This window comes from Salarias fasciatus, chromosome 18, assembly GCF_902148845.1.
Source record: "Salarias fasciatus chromosome 18, fSalaFa1.1, whole genome shotgun sequence".
Classification (NCBI taxonomy): Eukaryota; Metazoa; Chordata; class Actinopteri; order Blenniiformes; family Blenniidae; genus Salarias; species Salarias fasciatus.
The window spans coordinates 3,202,090-3,220,441 of NC_043762.1; the positions used below are offsets into that span (position 1 = coordinate 3,202,090).

Sequence of the window (18,352 nt, forward strand, 5' to 3'; positions counted from 1 at the left end):
CATTGGATAATTACGGAGGAAGCTCTTCTTTCACCTTTGACCTCTCACTCTTATCACAACTGGTGGCGCGCGTCCACGTGTGTATGTTTGAGCGCGCGCACGTGTGTGCTGTGCGCGTCGCCGTTCCTGCGGAATCCAGGAGGCAGCGGTCGGACTCCGAGAGGCTCCCCCCTGCAAGATAATGAACAACAAATTTGACGCGTGAGTATCGAAAGTTTCCCGGGGGCCGCCCGGCGGAGCTTCTCCTCCCGGCTGCTTCTCGGAAGCTCCCGGGGAGAGCCGCTGGTCGCTCGGCTGCGAGAAGGGAAGAGGTGTGTCAGCCTCGGTTCGCGTGCCGTCCAGGACCGCTCCGTGTGCAGCTCTAGACCCGCCAGAGAGCCGCTTTCAGCCCACCGAGGGCCAGCTCACACACGCGGCTGCACGGCAACGGGAGGGCTCGGTAATTCTGGAAAATCGTGGTTTACAGCGGGCAATGCGACGGGTTGTTAGCGTTAGCTTAGCCTGGCGGAAGGCGAGAAGGCCTCGAAGCCTCGGGGTTGTAGTTGCAGAAGAGGCCGGGGGAGGGTGCGCTGAGGCCGGGCTTGGAACGACTCTCCCCGCGGCCTCCTGTTTTAGAGAGCATTTAAAGGAGGCAGCGCGTCACAACAGGCAGGCTGGGTGTGAAGGGAGGGGGCGAGTGTGTGTAGTGTGTGTACAGGCAGGCGAGAAGGCCACAGGAATAAAGTAAACTGCTCCAGTTCAGCTGGTTGATCTCGTTTAAAGTGAAGCTTCAGATGGAAGGGAGTGCTCCATTGAACCTATCTGTTGCTTCTGCAGCAGTTCAGTGTGTGTGTGTGTGTGTGTGTGTGTGTGTGTGTGAGTGTGTGTCTCACAGGACTAAGCTGCTCTGATTCAGGTTAAAATACAAGTATCTATCAGTCCCTGAACATTCATTGCTTTAAACTTGAAACACTTCTGTAAGTCACACTGTTGCTTCTGCAGCAGGTTTCGCTCAACATAAAAATAAAGTTTAGAAACCTCTACATTATCATGATTTACGGAATGTATGATAGAAATAATAAAGATTCATAATTAAGATGACGATGAAAGTATTAATATTAGCGACTACCTCATTTCTGCCAATTTTGTTAAACTAACAATGAGTTAAGTTTGTAAATTCAGGTTTTACCTGTTCCATCTGTTGTACGTCGATCCGTTTCAATCTAACAATGCCTTAGTAGAGTATTGACTGTGAAGATCACTTCTCACTCACAGATTGCTAAAATCAGCGTAACTAGAACAGTCAGGTTTTGAAAAGCAAATGTAACCACAAAGTTGTTAGTGTGAGACTTAAGAGCTGCTGGTCGGCAGTGAGTGAGGTACGGAGGTAGAAGTCATCACAGGGATGAGAAATGACTGCTTTCCTTGTTTCCGATCAGTCTGAAAGATGACGACAGCGGAGATCACGACCAGGACCAAGCCTCACCGAAAGACGGTGAGAAGGAAAAAACTGACGACGAGGACAAGGACCAGAACACGTCCAGGAAAAAAGTGAGGCTGTGGAGAGTGGCACGTGTGTGTTTGTTGTCGTTGACTGTCGGGCTGAGCTCTTGTGCTGCTTTTGGCAGATGGTGGTTCCCGGGGCGGGAGAGCACCCTCTTCAGTACAACTACACCTTCTGGTACTCCAGACGCACTCCGGGGAGGCCGGCCAGCACGCAGAGCTACGAGCAGAACATCAAACAGATTGGCAGCTTCGCTTCGGTCTGTCCTACAGCACACACACACACACACTCCTCCACCTCAGCCAAACGTACGCACAGCCTCATCATCTCCTTCCAAACGTGTCCAAAGGTGGAGCAGTTCTGGCGTTTCTACAGTCACATGATCCGGCCGGGTGATCTGACGGGTCACAGCGACTTCCACCTCTTCAAGGAAGGCATCAAACCCATGTGGGAGGTGAGGAGACCACACACACACACACACACACACACACACACACACACACACACACACACACACACACAGTCTCGTATTTCTATCCTTGTGGGGACCTTCCATTGACTCCCATTCATGTCTAGCCCCTAACCCTGACCCTTACCCTAACCCTAACCCACACCACAACAAAGCCTAACCCTAAAGAAATGTTTTTGCACTTTTACTTTTTTCAGTAACAACAACATGGTCAAGAAAACACTGTTTCTCCTACTTAGGACCGGAAAAAGGTCCCCACAAGGCACGTCGTTCCACCTTTTGCTATCCTTGTGGGGACATTTGGCCCCAACAAGGATAGAAATACGAGAACACACACACACACACACACACACACACACACACACACACACCCCTTACAGGCAGCCAGTGACTGCCACCAGTCAGCCTCAGTTTGCTGCAGTGTGTTGCTCCAGTGCGTCACATCCCTCAACTTCAGCACGCCTCAATCTAACCATCATCATCAAACTTGTATAAAACCCAATAACGAGCACCTCATTGTAGTCAGGAGTGTTGCAACAGGGAGAGACCTAGATGCACGACCAAGACCCTCCCAGGACCATGACCACCCTTAGTTTAGACCTCTCCGACCTCTCTGAACCTCCTGATCCACCTCAATAAGTGAAATCTCCCAGAAACCGTTTTGGCCCGTGGTGTTTGTGCTTCTGGCGTAGTTCTCTACATGCAGAATGGGGTGTGACCATCTGCCTGCGTGTGTTCAGGATGATGCCAACAAGATGGGAGGGAAGTGGATCATCCGGCTGAGGAAAGGCCTGGCGTCGCGGTGCTGGGAGAACCTGATCCTGGCCATGCTGGGAGAGCAGTTCATGGTGGGAGAGGAGATCTGTGGGGCCGTGGTGTCGGTCCGCTTCCAGGTAACAGCAGTCCCGCTGCACTGCTGCCCCCACGCTGCCCCCACGCTGCCCTCACGCTGCCCCTCCCCCTCAGGAGGACATCATCTCCATCTGGAACAAGACGGCCAGCGACCAGGCCACCACGGCCCGCATCAGAGACACGCTGCGCCGAGTCCTCAACCTGCCGCCCAACACCATCATGGAGTACAAGACGCACACTGACAGCATTAAGTATGTATGTCTCTTCCATTTATTATTCTCTGTCCTCTCTTCTCTTTCACACACTTCCTGTTCATCATGAGTTTGAATGTTTAAATATAGTTCAGTATTCATCTCATTTTTAAATATAGTCAGTAGTCTGATTACATAACATTACAGACTTGCTTCTCTGTACGCATTTTTTGGACTTTTTGATTCCAGGATTTATTAAAAAAAATCACTATTGTAACTGTAAATGAAAACACTTTACTTGAAGCTCCCCTGTATAACACGTTATAAGTACATTTATAAAGCATTATAATGCCATTATAGCACGTGTAGCTATAGTTATAAACACTCATAAATGATCACAGTGCCAGGACCGAGCCCTAACCCTATGCTGTATAGCATTGAGATCATTTGAGTGTTTATAACGACTGTGTTATACCGGGTGCTTCAAGTAGAGTGTTACTGAAAACCCTTTCTGCTGCTGTACCAACCACTGCTTCAAATGGGATGAAATGTTTCAAGACCTCAGTTAACTGTTAAAAACACCAGTTTATCTTAGGCACTTCTCATACATCATGTTGTTGCTGGAAATTCAAGTATTAATTCATGGTTGTTTTGAATGAAGTTCTGTTAAACCTTGTGACTTTCATTGGGAGACTTGAACCTCGGGACTCGATGACTTGTGGACTTGATAAATTGTGTACTTGTGGACTTCTCGACTTCTGGACTTGAGGACTCCTTGACTTAAAGACTTTCGCGCTTGAGGACTTCTGGACTTGAGTACTTGTGAAAAGGTCATCTGGTTTGACTGAATGATGAAGCACTGTGGTGTGTTTGCAGAGCATGGGAAGACTTCCATGGGCTGGTGAATGCTAGCGGCGGACGTTAGCCTCTCCAACAGAAAAGTGAGCACAGTTACATTCTGTCGTTGGTAGAAGGATTCATCCTCACACACTCCCTCTGAAGCCTGTTTGTGTGTGTTGCTGCTGTGTAGGTGTGTGTACGTGTGCTGTTCTGGCTGAGAGGAGTCCAAAGGAAGAACCCCCTGGAGTGGACTCGCACGGCGGACATCAGGAAGAGGCCACGGGACCATTCCTTGCTTGTGTCAAATTGGAAATGAACCGAAGAGAGAAATATTTTTAATCAAATGGAAGAAGAGCTGAGCCTCCAGTATTTTTTTTTTTTCCTTTTTAAAAAAGAAGAGCAAGTTGTGACGTTTGTGAACTTTCCAGCAGAACGGAGGCTGTGTGTCTGCTGACCTGCTCATCGTGGACAAAGTGTACTTGACAAAATCCAACAAAACCAATCTTATTGTACCAGATTTTATGGCTTAGCGTGACATCTCACCTGCTCTGTGTTAATCAGCTTTACTGGACTGAGACGGGTCAGAGACGTCCTTTTATCACATTGCTGTATTTTAACTACGACTCCGCTGGCCGTTTGGAAGCGAGAACACAAACTTCTGAAGTCAGCTGTGTCTGTAAATAGAGTTCAGAGTCAAAGGTCATTTAGTGGATCGTGTGGATTCTTCATCTTTGACTGGAAGGATGAGGAGCGTCGTGTGTTTTGGGCAGAAGCTTGTAGAAAATTAACTGCCGAGCTGCCTCCATCACTGTGCCTGGCCTCCAGCCCCCCATCACCCCCTCTGTCCCCCCCGTCCCCTCTGTCCCCCCTCGTCTTTAAACAATCCAGGGACGGAGGACTCGGCCTCGTCGTCCTCCTTTTTCCACTTTGTAGTAAAAAAAAAAAAGAAAGTGGGCTGTTACAGTTTTTATCCCGGGGAAGTTTCTTTTTGTTTTTGTTTTTTTTTTTTATTCGGACTCGCGGAGGAAGCGCCTGTCATTTGTTGAAAAACTGTCACGGTGCTCAGAGTTGGTGCAGGTGTGTCAGAAGTGAGGAAACACTGTTGAATGTCCACCTGGAGGATTATAGCAATAAATGTTGAATATGCATCTGCTGCTAAAGCCGTTCCACTGACTCCTTTCTTCAGTCCACACTCGTCTACTGCAGGGAGGAAAAGCTTCTAGACACACTTCATAAACACTTTGTCTTCACCAGCTGCTGTGATTCAGGTTCAGGTTGAAATTTAGGATTTAAATGCAAAATAAGAAAGTCATTGTAAAAATAATATAAAATGTTCCTGTGTGTTGCCCGGTATAGAAGGAGCAATCTGTCTTCTCCATCAACAATGTCTCGGTCAAGTTTTTCTCCTTTCAAATTTAGAGGTATGAGCCAGAACAGCTGTGGTGGGCGGGGCTAAACCATCGCTACTTCCTGCTTCCTGAGCCAATCATGCGAGTGGCTGCTTCTGGTATTTTACGTCTGCAAAAGAGCAACAGCCTGCAAGCAGGGCAGAAATGGCTTAGAGGTCAGGATAGATGAGGACGAGGGGAGAACATGCAAACTCCACACAGGAAGGCCCGGCCGGTATTGATCTGCTGCTGTAGAGTGATAACCGCTGCTCCACGGCGTGGCTGAGCCTGACCTTCCAGACCTCCACTTCCCAGCTCTGTGGCGTCCGTCCTCAGACAGCTCAAAGAAAAGGAAGGAACGTTTGAGTTTTAATGATTCACTTTTATAAAAACCTGACATGTTTCTGTAATTAACTGTTTGAACATGTAACTGAAGAGAAATAATGCATCTGCCCTGGTGCATTGTGGGAACAGTACAGAGGAGAAGTTTCAATTCTTCATCAAAAACATGAGGAAGAGTATTTGAGTTCAGTCATCAGGCCAGATGGAGGAGAAAAAAACGTCTCAACATGAGGAAAACAGATCAAGAGTGTAATGAATGCTGGGACGAGTCATCAGGTCATAGGTCACAGGTCACTCTGCAGCCTCCAGTCTCTGGGCTCCGGCTGCTTGGTGTCAGCAGATCTGGACATCAGCTCATCTCAAAGAACATGTGGTTCTGCAGAGAAACGGCAGCAGCTCAGTGCACTGTACAGACATCGACAGTAAATCAATAAATGACCCGACCATTCATTTCTATCTACTCCAACCACAGGAAAAAAAAAAAAGCTTTGTTTGAAAGCCTCAGCTGTATTTCCACTCTGCATGTTTGGAGAAGCGTCAGACGCTCACCAGCAGGAAGGCGGCTGCCAGCAGCAGGAGTTTGATGTGGGGCTTGATGCTGGGAGTCACTGGAGGACAGAGACATGAGGACATCAGGACATCAGGACGCCTTCAGGAGCCAGCTGGAGAACTCTGTGTGTGTGTGATACCGTCAGTTTCTGTGAACACTGGGTGTGTGTCTGGGACTGGAGCAGCTGCTCACAGTGCACCTTTCCTCTAACTGTCACTGTAAAAAAGCTCCACAGAGAGGACGTGTCCGTATTGTTTTAATAAAATCAGTATTTTCTGTCCATCAAACTTGGAAACAAATTATTTTCCAATACCTGAAGGAGAACTGATGGCATTGAAAAAGCTGCACTTCCTCTCCTTTTCTCAGATGTTTGGGATGTTTTGCTTATAATGATATTGAATCTTATTCTATATTTGAAATAAATCTCATGCTTTTATTGATTGACTTGCTGAATATAACGGTATTCTGGAACCCACCCTCCAGCCCGAAGTATTCATGGTCCATGTTCTGCTCCTCACTGAATCCGGGCCACTTCTTCCAGATCGCACCGACTTGCTCACCCAAGCTGGAGACGATCTTTTTTGGGATTTCAGCCGATGAGAAACAGTTTTGATCCACAGCTGTGTTATTTAGCGTCTTGGTGGTGCTACCTGGAAGGTCTGACTGGAGAAACATCTGCAGGGGCAGCAGGAGCCTTGGATTCTGAGTGCGGACGCTCCTTCTGAGTCCAGGACTTCTAGGAGAGGGGTGAACATGCTCCATCTGAAACCAGACAGCACACGGCTGACCAGACGGTCGCTGCGCCCGGCTCACCCTGCAGGGTTACCCGGGCGCGGCCATTCCGCCAGGCTTGACATGATATCTCACAAGATGAAAGCTTGAGTCTGCAGTGTGGATGAGGTGGGAACCGACGTACCTCTGGCGTACCGTCCCAACGAGGCGCCTCTGAGGCGAGTAGGCCCTCATCTCCATCAGGCAGCAGCCCAAGCAGCAGGCGTCCACCCTGAGCGGCCGTTCCAACAGGAAGATCTGCTGGCCGTGACGGTCGAAGCCCAGCAGGGAAGCCTGCCGAGCCGGACCGCAACACTGCACACAAAGACAAGAGCTCTCTGACAGCGGGGAGAGCATCCAGGGGTCAGGGGTCAGGTAGACCTCATTCTGTCTGCTGCCAGGAGAACCAAGCCCAAGTACCTTCTACAGCCACGAGGGTGTGAGCGCTGCTTCCTGTGCTGATGCTGTAGGTCCTCCTGGAGACGCACTGCGGCCCTGCTCTCAACACACACCCATCAGGAGAAGGATCCGCCGCCAGAACACACACGCTTCAGAACAAGCTCAACACTCACCCTGCAGGTCCGGTTTGGCAAAGATCTGAATCCGGCTGACGGGTTCCAGCTCAGACAGAAACGGCGCCGCAGCCGGAGGGCTCTGCTCCTGCAGCCCGGCTGCTGCCTGCAGCTCCTCCAGAGCACCGTCAGCAGGGCGGAGGCAGGATGTGGCCGCGGCTGAAGGAGCCTGGAACTCACAGGAAGGTCCACAGCGCTTCTGAAACGCTTTAAAAACCATCTGGATGTGCTTCTCTCGCTCCAGTCCACCAAAAGAGAGAGGCTGGCTGCTCACTGCCGTCATGGCCGCCGACTGAAAACACTGAATTCAACAGAGTCTGTCAGATCAAGCTGCTGTCAGGACATCTGATGTGAACATATGAACTCTAAAGCACACTGTGAGAGAAACAAAGTAGGCTACATTATTTTTATACAGACACTCAGCCAGGAGAAGACAATAACTGTCAACTGAAGGACTGTCAGTGATCGTTAGCCGACAGGAAATCCACGTGTGGGTTCACTTATCTCTTCTTTTTTTGGATTAAAATCATTCTTCCTCCCTTCACTAAGCAGTTCTTCAATTCTCACCCAAAGAACAAGTGTTATTTATATCTGTCAGTTAGATTTTCATTCTTTCTGGTTTGAAGTTCACCAGCGATGAAAAAGCAGGAGCAGCCACCGTCAGTGCTTCCGCCTCGCTGTAGGGGGCAGTGTGGAGCATCGTCCAGTCGTCAGTTTTACTTTAATGTTCAAGTTCAATAAAACATGTCTCCAGCAAGAAAAGCTCAACAGATCAGCTTCACACAATAAAATCCCTGCAGGATGTTCATGAAACACAACCTGAAGGTAAAACATGATGCTGCTCATCAGTGATTCACCACCTGGGTCGTCACATTATAGAGCATCTTCCTCCTCTAACATCCAGATTTTAGAGCATCTTCTGCTGACTGGTGTAACTTCAGCCACCAGACTGACCCACATCGATCAGCTGTACTTCAACAATATAACTGCCAAAACTCTCCCTCGCTACTTTCCCAATTGAGTATCTATTTACAGAAAGTTGTGTGGACGATGTAAGGAGAACGGTGTTTCTCACCTTCAGTCTCAGAACATTTATTTACTCCCTGTGTTTCCATTCTCAGCGCAACAGCCAGAAGCACGCACAATCGTTAGTATTCGTATCACGTCTCCCAGTTTGGTCTCAGGCTACAGCTGCATGGAAAGCGTCCTCACAGCTCCAAACGGAGCCTCAGTCTGAGGCTGATGAGTGGAAACAGCTTCTTATGGTATAAATCTGACAGTATGAGGCTCGTTACAGCACTGGGAGACGTCCCAGCCACCACATTTATACAACCCATGCAGTTAAAGATGACATTCATTTTTTTAGTAAGCTGTACTCGTCCTGACAATGAATCATTACAAAAAACATGAAAAAAGTTGATTTAAAATATGTTTCAAATTACCAACTATATCTGAAGTTCCTCCTAAAAAGCCCCACCCTGCTTGATGACCAAACTGAATCTCACATAAAATACATTCGAAATGGATTTTCTTTTGCATAATCGCGCTCATCGATGTCTTGTGGACAACTTTTTCATCATGGTGGAAGAAGAAGAAGAAAACAGTGAGTCAGACGACACAATGGGAATAACGTCAACAGGTTCCCAACAGTCTGGGTGGAGTAAGGGGCTGTCTGCGCTTCCATTTTCATATTCTTTTAACATTTTTGAACATCTCACTGTACCTCACACAGCCCTGTTATCCAGGTGAAACAAACACATCCATTTGTTTTTCTTTACTAATTCATTCAAGTAAATTTGTCCCCTTGGTCAATAATAACATCGAGCTAAACAGCTGATTTCTCTGAGATCCGGAGACGAAGTTAACAATAGCATGAAGTGGAAACTGTGATATACACCAGACACAGTGAGTAACAGATAACACATGAATAAAAATCCTGCCTGTGATGCCCGAGCTCAGCCAATTATCTCAAGTTAATGAATTCAGGACGGGAAATTGAACAATTTATTTTTCAAAGAATTTTTTAGGTCAAATGCCCTCCAGGTCTGGAACGATCTATTTCTCAAAGAATAGAAGAGAAGGCAGAATTAACAAAGGTCTCTTACCATCAGTGCTGAACCTGTTAGCAGGTACAGATCCTGACTGCCCGGCTGTGAGGAGGAGCGGGGAAGAGTTCCTCCTCCAGCACCAGCCTCCTTACTACCTGTGTGTGTGTGTGTGTGTGTGTGTGTGTGTGTGTGTGTGTGTGCCCTCTCGTTTCCACCCCAACCAGCCGGATCTGTCTTTTGTTGAGTGAGAAAGGCACCACTCATCCATGTAATTGAGATCCTGCTTCCAGAGGTGGGGGGCTGCGGCGTTAGCTGTGCGGTTGGTGGCGGACCGCCGATCGCCCCTGTTCTCTATTGACCTCAAAAAAATCCCTGTCAAACGGGAGGATTAAGAGAAGTCTGTGAGAAGGAATCAGATTGGTACTTTTATTGATAAATGCATTCAGTTCAAACAAATGTACATGTGTGATCAACACTGTCTTCACATGGAAAGTCAACAGCAAACATTCAACAGTGGAAGGAAAAAAAAAAGAACGAAAGAAGATTTCTCCTCATACGGTTGTATTCCATCATTTACAACAGAAGCAGACATTGTGGCCTCACTTCTCCTCGTGTCTCTGCGTTTGTGGTCTGTGAGTTTGCAGACAAGCAGAAGAAACCCTCCCGTTTGCAGTTTGACTTTCTCACAGAGAGGCAGCGCTCGGCGGAGGGCGGTACAGCTTAGGATCCCCCGGGAACGGCAAGGGGGGCGCTTGGTTGAAATGACCCATCAGGAAGACTGAGACGGTCCCGATCAGAAACACCGTCGCCATGACGATGAAGCACAGCCTGTCAATCACCCGGGCGATCAATACCCATTCTTCATTCTCCTGAGGAAATGGAAAATGACATCCATGGATTAACGCTGGGCTTTAGCAATGTTTCTGGGCGGCGCGGTGGAGGAGTGGATCGCACACTCGTCAGTTCAAACTGGGGCTTCGCATTTCTGTGTGCAGTTTGCGTGTTCTCCATGTGTGTGCCTGGCCTTCTCCTCCAAACCCTTAAATATGAGCCTGATTTCACTGCAGCCATGGGTTTGAGTGAGTCAAAACCAAATAACCACAATAAAAACCAATATTTCAAAAGTTTTGGCTACTTTCAAGGTAATATCTGGCAGCGCGGTAGTACACTGCAGCGGAGCGGCAGCTTAAAGCGACAGCGAGACAGCAAGGCAGTGGCGGCGACGGTGAGGCAGCACAGCTACACCGGTAGTGAACCGCGGCACTGCTGGATCCCAACCTCGTCGCTCCACAGTGGCGCATTGTTCTTATTTTTCTGATCTGTTTTGACCATATGGACCCTCATGAACCCTGAGGTCCTCTGGCAGCGGCCTACTGCGCTTCCCAAAAGCCAGAACCTGGACCCACGGTGAGGCGCGTCTTTTTGGCAAGTTTTCTTAAACTTTAAAATAGTCCAGATGTTCAGTTATTCCAGGATTAGCTGCTGCAGGGGGAGCGTGTCCAGTGTGTAGCTCTGCTCCTTTTTAACACCTCTTTTGAAAACCTTTTGCAGAGGATATCTTACGTTCTGGAAGCGGTTCTGGTGACGTGCCGTTTCTGCTATGTGCCTGCAGGAAGTGACGCATTGCCTCAGCTCCGGGGAAGCCTTGGCCAGACTGACGCCGAGCTGCTCGGCCGTGCCGCCCTCCATCCCTGCGTCTGTGTGAAGGAGAAACAGACTGAAAAAGGGAAACACCATGTTTCTACTGCTTCACCGCTGAATATTCTTACGTAGCTTCTCCAGCGCCACCTTTATCTGCCCGTCCCTGTCTCTCAGGCTGGAGAACATGAGCTCGGACCGGGCGATTTTTGTGGCGTACTTCTCCGCCTTGTTGATGAGAGTCACTGAGCTGCGTCGACGACATGGTATCAACATCACTCCATTGGCGTCTGCCGCCTGAGGCTCTGCTTCTGCAGTATCAGAGGGGTTTTCCGTGGTCGGTGTCCAGGGTCGAATCTGCATCCTCAGCATGTGAGGAAGAATGTTGAGGAAGACCTGAGGACGACGCAAAGTCACAAAGTGGAAAAATATACCATCAAACTTCATTTATTAAGCTCCGAAAACAACCAGGGATCAAGTAGGTGTTAGACAGAGATGTAAACATAGCATTAAAGTAATTTGTTCAACCTTTAGAAAGCTTGTTGTTTACAAGCACTGACGCTCAGCTTTAACTCAAACGCATTATATAATTATGTTCTGTATTAAAACATACACTTTCACATTATTTTAAGTTCATTTTGACTTGACCACTTCGTTTACATGTTCTGAACTCTGGCTTAGGGTGGTGGCATTCCAGTTCTAGATTCATGAAAATGTCTTTTTTTTTTTTTTTTTTTCAAGAGAAGCACTGAAAATGACTGGTGCAGAGTTCGGGGATACTGACTGAGATTTAGCCCACAATAAGTCCCGTGAGGCTCTAATAATATAAAGAAAATAATAAAATGTCTTCACTACACTCATAAAAGTCAGGGGTGATATAAAATGAGACAGATTTGAGACCAGCACGGCCTTGGTTTTGGTTTCATTTTAGTTGATTTGATGCCATGCGGGCCTCTTGAAAACCCTCAGGCGTTAAAGCAAAGCGTCACCTTTCGGACGGTGTTGTTCAGGATGTGAGTGTTGGGGGTTCTCAGAGAGACGTTGAGGACGATCACGCAGTTCATCACCACCATGGTGGTCACCGACATCACAAACATCAGATACCTGCAGTCAGAAAACAGCTGCTTTTCACCACCGCCTCCCTCCCAAACGCTCAGGCCACAGCTTGACTCACTTCCCGATGAGAGACACGGACTGCGACGTCTCTGGAACCTTCTTCGCAATGAGGAACAGGAACACGGTCTGTCCCAGCAGAGTTGCAATGGACACGGTGCATTTCTGACCACCCGCTGCAAAATACCAACATTCAAACTGCATCTCCTGCTTATTCTACTACCTTGACGACTACAGCGTCTACCGGCTCTTTCTGATTTCCACAGTAGGAGAAGCACCTTTTGCAGGCAGGAAGTAAACCAGCAAGCCGAGGGAAGAAAAGAGGACGCAGGGAGTGATGATGTTGATGACGTAGAAGAGGGGCTTTCTCTGGATGATGAGGGAGAAGACCACCTCCTGGTACTCCAGCGCATCTCTGCTGTACTGAGTGTTGATCACCTTCTTGGCTGGTCTGTGTTTGATGACCCACTCTCCGTTCTCTGAAAACAACAGTCGATCTTTAAACTCCAGAACCCATCAGAGAAGGGTTTGTTCTGTTCATGCATGGACTGTGACGCTGCCTGTGAAAGCCTCAGGGTCGATGTCCACCCACTCCAGCGTGATGCCGTCCTCCTCTGTGAGAACCAGCTCGATTTCATTGGCGCCGTAGTTCTGTGAGCTGAAAACACAAAGACGACACGTCGTCCGTTTCCACAACAAACACAACCATTTATTTTCCTTGACAGGAGAGCACGCTGGAAACAGTCTGTTACTGAGGGAGCATTATCCTCAGCTTGGACACAGCGGGTCTGCTTTCAGCACAAAGAACATGTGAACATGGCAACTTCAGCTATCCTCAGTTCAACCCTCCAGACCCCAGACAGAAACAAACCACTGACGGTGAGTCAGAGCACGGCCTCAGGGTGCCGTCTGGTCCTGGCAGGGCCCCCTTCCTGTCACTTCCTGTTTCACCTGGTAATTATTTCACTGCCTGTTCCTCCTGGTAGCTGTGCAGCTCCTCTTCTGTTTTTCTTACTTGGTCTCTTGGAGTATAAAAGTACACTGAAATTTATATTCTGTTTATAGCTGGGCCGTTAACGGGGACAACGTGCTGCGTTATCGCGAGACTCTTATCGCACGAGGAAAAAAATGCCGTCGTTAATCTGTGCTTGGGTCTGGGAGCTGGGTCTACACATGCAAAATTCACTTTGATATATTTTAGTGTGGATGTCTGCCTGGCCCAGCCTAGCTGAATAACGCTGTGTGGGGCGTGAACAAGCCGAAGCTGTCCTGCCAGCGAGGGTCACGCCGCGCTCCAGCTGAGCGGAAAAAAAAAAATCACTTTTAGCAGTGAAACACGGTCCATTCCTCATTATTTGCCATATTGAACTTGGCCGAATTATCAGAAGAATCACGAGGAAAAGGCTGGTATGCGACACAAACTGAAATAACGCGAGCGCAAATATGAAGAAAATGAAAGTGAAACTTAAATCGCGTGTTTTGTTGGGCGTTGTTTTTGTTGTCACCAGCGTGACGCTTCGAATGAATTCACACAGCAGCAATAAAACTCGTGCGTCTAGCGCGGTGAATCATATAAATCCTATTTGATGAATTGTAAAATTATTTATATAGCACACATTTTGAATGGCCTCGGCAGACTTCAAATGAGCCATTTTAATCGCGATTAATCGCGATTAACTCCAGGATTGGGGTGCGATTAATCGCGATTAAGAAATTTAATCGTTGCCCAGCTCTAGTAAAAACAGTCACAAAAAGAAAAAAGAACAAAAACTGCACTATCGATCAGTATGCGCGCGCACGCGTATACACACACACACACACACACACACACACACACTCACACACTCACACAGACAGCCAGGTGCACACAGGACTGTGGCCAAACATCAGAAGAGTCCTGTCCACTGCTGCTGTGCAGGAGACGGTGATGAGGAGCTGTGATGTTTCTACAGGATGTTTTGTGTTGCATATTTGTACCAGCGTGACGTGTCGCGCGAATGAATTCACACAGCAGCAATAAAACTCGTGCGTCTAGCGCGGTGCGGTGTCATTTGTCGCACGAATGCAGCTGCGTTAAACACGTCCAGTGGAAAACACACCGTTATTCTGTTAATCGTAGCTCGTTCAGCACAAACACCAGCTTCACCTGTGCTTTCCAAAGCAGCTTTTCACTGCTTGAATTTCTTCTCTAACTGAACATTAGCATCTCTCTTTCTCTTGCTCAGAGTGTTGGATGTTTTCTGATGTCTTGGCCTCCATTAGTGGTAACAGTGTTGGTATGAAGTGCAGGAGTTTGGTAATTTGGAGGTGAGGATACTGAGTCAGAGACCCAGCTTTGCTCTCCTCTTACACTCACTGCATATTAAACCTGAAGACAAGCAGGGTAAATGTTTAACTTAATCCAGTAGCAGTAAACTCACACTCAAACAGGGTGTACTTCATGCTGAGTCATATATTCCTGTTGAATGAATGTTGTTGTGAAATATCTGATCTCTAGTTCTTTTACATCTTGAAGGTTGGCAAGAGGCTTCACTTTGGTTAGACTCCATATACACCATACCACTGTCACACCGTACATAATAATATAGTTTTTGGTCCCCTGCCTGTAGTTGCTTACCGGAAGACCATTGAGCAGTTCTGCCAGTCAAAGGGAAAGTAGTTGACAGTGATGGCACAGGTGCTGCGGTAGATGGCAGGAGGCAGCCAGTAAACACAGCCGTTTGGAGACACCAGGGCGTTACAGTACAGAGCCACGTCAAACTGTCCGTCCACACTACACATCCGGGAAAACACAATACCAGACACAAACATGTGATAGTGATTCATTAAAAAAAACACAGATTAGTGGAAACACTGATAATCAAATTCAATCCTATTTAAAAACATGTAAAATGCCACAACATTCCCACAGCATTCCCGTGACATCTATATGATATTCCCACTAAACCTCTGAAAGCTCCTATTGGGAAACTGGGGAACTTGATGTTTAAATTTGTTTGCATTTGTTTGTAAAACTGTAATGAATATTGAAAAGTGCTTTGTGAATTATCAGATCAGTGGAAACAAGCTGTATATGTGTCAGTAAATGAAATTCGTGACTAAAAACTATAATATTTGTCAGTTACGTCTGTGTGCTGGATATCTCAATATCAGAAACGTGTGACAACCTCAACAATGGCTTGCTTATGTACATCTTTTGCAAATAATTAAAATAGCTTGCAGTACATTCAGATAACCTTCTTGCAGCTCTCCTCTAACCTCTAACCTCCAATCTTGATCATATGTCCCCTACCCTTTAACCCTGACCCTAACCCACCTCCATTGCACACGTGCAGGTGGAGACTCACTTGTTCACCAGGCCAAGACCAGGCAGCCAGATGCTTTCTGAGGGGACTTGTAGGTCTGTGGTGATGTGCCCATACAGAGCCGAGCGGGGCGGCTCGTCCCACCGCAGCCTGTAGTCACACCACTGCTGCAGAGACAAACGCCGACGCTTTCAGTTGGTCTCTCCTGAGAAGCTGGAGCGCATTACTGTTTGTGGACGCAGTTACCATTTCTATCCAGACGCTGGTTGTCAGAGCCTCATCCTTCTCACTCTGAAAGCAGACATGTGGTTAATGTTGGCTGACAGGCCTGCGCAGCCGTCTGAGGGATGTGCTGAGCTGCTCTCACCAGGGAGATGAGGTTAGTGAGGATCATTTTGATGGAGACCTGGGTGACGTCTCCACTCTTCTCCATGGGCCGGACGTTCTTATTGTAGCCCTTCATCAGCTCCTTGAAGAGTTCTGATTGCAGATTCACTGCAGCTACTGACAACACCTCACATATTAGGTTTTTTGCTAGGTTAACATGCAATAAAGCAAAGTATTTAACGCCTCACAGAATGAGTTACTCCTTCACAAGCGCAGTTGGAGCTTTTCTTTGTGGGTTTTTTGTTTTCTCCCTGAGGATGTGTTTTTTCTGTTGTAAAGCAGGTGACTCTAAAACATCCTTTATGAGTGTGTGTCTGTCTGTGTCTCTGTGATGCATTGATCAGTTGATCAGTCCATCTGTCGCGTGAATAAAACAATATGAAGAAGCAGTATGAAAGACAGATGAGGATGATGAATCTCTATGTACACAAAAGTCTGAGAAATCAACTCAAACTTTGATCGTGCAGATTCAATCACAAGTTACAAGCTTATCTGTTGTTATTAGAAATGACAATACTTGAAAAATCAACCAGCAGCGGGTGTGAAAACGTAACACAATCCATGTGTAGTTATAAGTTACTAAGGCCAACAACAACAACAACAACAACAACAACAATATTAATAATAATGGAAAGTAACACATAAAGTAATAAAAATCATATCATTTATTATTATTATTATTATTATTATTATTATTATTATTATTATTATTCACAAGGTATAAAAATAGAATTAAAAGCAACATTTTTTTCCACAATAAGTTGAATGTAGCTTGAGCAAAATGTGTTTGAAATCCCTCATTGTCTCCTGTACTGGAGCATTTCACTAATACTGATAACATTTACACTTAATACTAAGTTTGGAAGTTTAAGCATGAGGTTGCCCTAAACATTATAAAGTCAAAACAGAAAACTGTTAGAGTACCCCATCAAGACCGGCTTTACCTTGGAGATCCTTCTTTGAATGCAACCACAGTAGAAAACCCATTAGGTTGATTATTTGTTGTGTACATAGCAAACATTAACATGAAAATAAGCAAGCCACTGCATCAATTATCAGCTTTTTTTGGGGTGTAGAAGTACAGAATGAAACCTGCTGTGATGTAAATGTGAATAAGTCCTCTCAGTGGTGTCTTACCTGAGGCAGAAATCATGAACACACTCACAACCAGTGAGCGAGAGCAGCGCCGTACTCCATCCATCAGTGTGTGACCGTCCAGGGCCGCCACTCTTCTGATGCAATACGACGCAACAAGGTCGAATTTCTATGGTGTGTGTGTGTGTGTGTGTGTGTGTGTGTGTGTGTGTGTGTGGGTGGGTGTGTGTGTTTCCCTGCAGAAAGCATGTGGGGGAGTGGTTTGGGTGGGGGGGTTGTTGTCGCTGGCTGTCAGGATGAACTCCAAGTTTGTATTTCCAGTATGGCATAGCCAGCTGTCACAGTGTGCGCACACACACACACACACACACACACACACACACACTGTATTGTTCTGTTCGCTGCACCTGGCTATTGTCATTTCTCGGCTCGCATGCTCACTGTAGCATGCTCACTCAGGGGGTCCTGGGGGTAAACTTAACACAACATTGATCCATAAAAAGCTGGTTAGTAGCTTTTCCATCAGACGTTAAATGTGCTCCAGACTGTAAGAGGATTCACACAGCAGCAGAGAGTGTGCAGGACAACAGGTGCTGATAGCGGTCCGTTTACAGCTCAGCCTCTGCTACTCCTGACTGGACTGAGGAGGGAACTGCACATTTGGGCCCTGTCATTACTGAGTGGACTCACTAAAATACTTGTTCCTGGCATGATAGGGCCTGCTTCTCTCTCTCTCTCTCTCTCTCTCTCTCTCTCTCTCTCTCTCTCACACACACACACACACACACACACACACACGCGCAGTCTTGTATTTCTATCCTTGTGGGGACCGTCCATTGACTCCCATTCATGTCTAGGCCCTAACCCTGACCCTTACCCTAACCCTAACCCACACCACAACACAGCCTAACCCTAAAGAAATGTTTTTGCACTTTTACTTTTTTCAGTAACAACAACATGGTCAAGAAAACACTGTTTCTCCTACTTAGGACCGGAAAAAGGTCCCCACAAGGCACGTCGTTCCACGTTTTGCTATCCTTGTGGGGACATTTGGCCCCGACAAGGATAGAAATACAAGAACGCTCACACACACACACACACACACACACACACACACACACACACACACAACTGAAGCCAGAGTGTTTGGCAACAGAAGTGGGGCTCCAGTTACTTCCCGTCCTCCGTGACCTCCTCGTTTATTAGTTGAGCTGTAGTGAAAAAGCAGCCAGAGATTAGAGGACTGACTTTGATATTCAGTCAGTCACCACCACAGTGAACCAGAGGCTGTCGCTAGGTGAGCAAGAC

The 18,352-nt window shown here is 47.1% G+C and overlaps 3 protein-coding genes across 5 annotated transcripts; 1 reads left to right on the plus strand and 2 right to left on the minus strand.

The window, feature by feature from the left end:
• The first annotated feature begins 73 nt into the window (after positions 1 to 73).
• eif4e2 (eukaryotic translation initiation factor 4E family member 2) lies at positions 74 to 4,843 on the plus strand. 2 transcript variants are annotated; one of them, XM_030114170.1, is made up of 8 exons: positions 74 to 201; positions 1,419 to 1,530; positions 1,608 to 1,742; positions 1,833 to 1,937; positions 2,693 to 2,845; positions 2,919 to 3,059; positions 3,872 to 3,936; positions 4,026 to 4,843. In XM_030114170.1, the coding sequence occupies exons 1-7, from the start codon at positions 182 to 184 to the stop codon at positions 3,905 to 3,907; spliced, it is 702 nt and encodes a 233-aa protein (XP_029970030.1). In that variant the 5' UTR covers positions 74 to 181; the 3' UTR covers positions 3,908 to 3,936; positions 4,026 to 4,843. The 2 variants fall into 2 exon arrangements, with proteins under 2 accessions (XP_029970030.1, XP_029970029.1); XM_030114169.1 differs by having other exon boundaries at positions 2,919 to 3,055.
• Positions 4,844 to 5,914: 1,071 nt separating this feature from the next.
• LOC115404832 (phospholipid scramblase 1) lies at positions 5,915 to 7,741 on the minus strand. Its single transcript, XM_030114166.1, has 7 exons — positions 7,459 to 7,741; positions 7,307 to 7,381; positions 7,032 to 7,224; positions 6,766 to 6,877; positions 6,592 to 6,691; positions 6,115 to 6,173; positions 5,915 to 5,941 (listed from the first exon to the last, which is right to left on the minus strand). The coding sequence occupies exons 1-7, from the start codon at positions 7,739 to 7,741 to the stop codon at positions 5,915 to 5,917; spliced, it is 849 nt and encodes a 282-aa protein (XP_029970026.1).
• Positions 7,742 to 10,068: 2,327 nt separating this feature from the next.
• On the minus strand, positions 10,069 to 17,177 carry chrng (cholinergic receptor, nicotinic, gamma). 2 transcript variants are annotated; one of them, XM_030114158.1, is made up of 12 exons: positions 17,087 to 17,177; positions 15,930 to 16,031; positions 15,809 to 15,853; positions 15,605 to 15,729; positions 14,875 to 15,030; positions 12,818 to 12,915; positions 12,536 to 12,736; positions 12,319 to 12,433; positions 12,134 to 12,248; positions 11,276 to 11,540; positions 11,070 to 11,203; positions 10,069 to 10,375 (listed from the first exon to the last, which is right to left on the minus strand). In XM_030114158.1, exons 2-12 carry the CDS (start codon positions 16,023 to 16,025, stop codon positions 10,190 to 10,192), a joined length of 1,536 nt encoding a protein of 511 aa, XP_029970018.1. In that variant the 5' UTR covers positions 16,026 to 16,031; positions 17,087 to 17,177; the 3' UTR covers positions 10,069 to 10,189. The 2 variants fall into 2 exon arrangements, with proteins under 2 accessions (XP_029970018.1, XP_029970017.1); XM_030114157.1 differs by having other exon boundaries at positions 15,930 to 16,066; positions 17,087 to 17,170.
• Between the last annotated feature and the right edge of the window lie 1,175 nt (positions 17,178 to 18,352).

Excerpts from the sequence above, each read along its gene's own strand:
- eif4e2 (XM_030114169.1), top strand. The coding sequence starts at position 182 with ATGAACAACAAATTTGACGC. Across the intron at positions 202-1,418 it reads ATGAACAACAAATTTGACGC|TCTGAAAGATGACGACAGCG; the intron begins GTGAGTATCGAA and ends GTTTCCGATCAG. Across the intron at positions 1,531-1,607 it reads AGAACACGTCCAGGAAAAAA|ATGGTGGTTCCCGGGGCGGG; the intron begins GTGAGGCTGTGG and ends TGCTTTTGGCAG.
- LOC115404832 (XM_030114166.1), bottom strand. The coding sequence starts at position 7,741 with ATGACGGCAGTGAGCAGCCAGCCTCTCTCTTTTGGTGGACTGGAGCGA. Across the intron at positions 7,382-7,458 it reads TGCCAAACCGGACCTGCAGG|GGCCGCAGTGCGTCTCCAGG; the intron begins GTGAGTGTTGAG and ends TGTTGAGAGCAG. Across the intron at positions 7,225-7,306 it reads CACCCTCGTGGCTGTAGAAG|AGAGCTCTTGTCTTTGTGTG; the intron begins GTACTTGGGCTT and ends CCCCGCTGTCAG.
- chrng (XM_030114157.1), bottom strand. The coding sequence starts at position 17,150 with ATGGATGGAGTACGGCGCTGCTCTCGCTCACTGGTTGTGAGTGTGTTC. Across the intron at positions 16,067-17,086 it reads GTTCATGATTTCTGCCTCAG|TAGCTGCAGTGAATCTGCAA; the intron begins GTAAGACACCAC and ends AGGTGTTGTCAG. Across the intron at positions 12,916-14,874 it reads AACTGCTCAATGGTCTTCCG|CTCACAGAACTACGGCGCCA; the intron begins GTAAGCAACTAC and ends TTGTGTTTTCAG.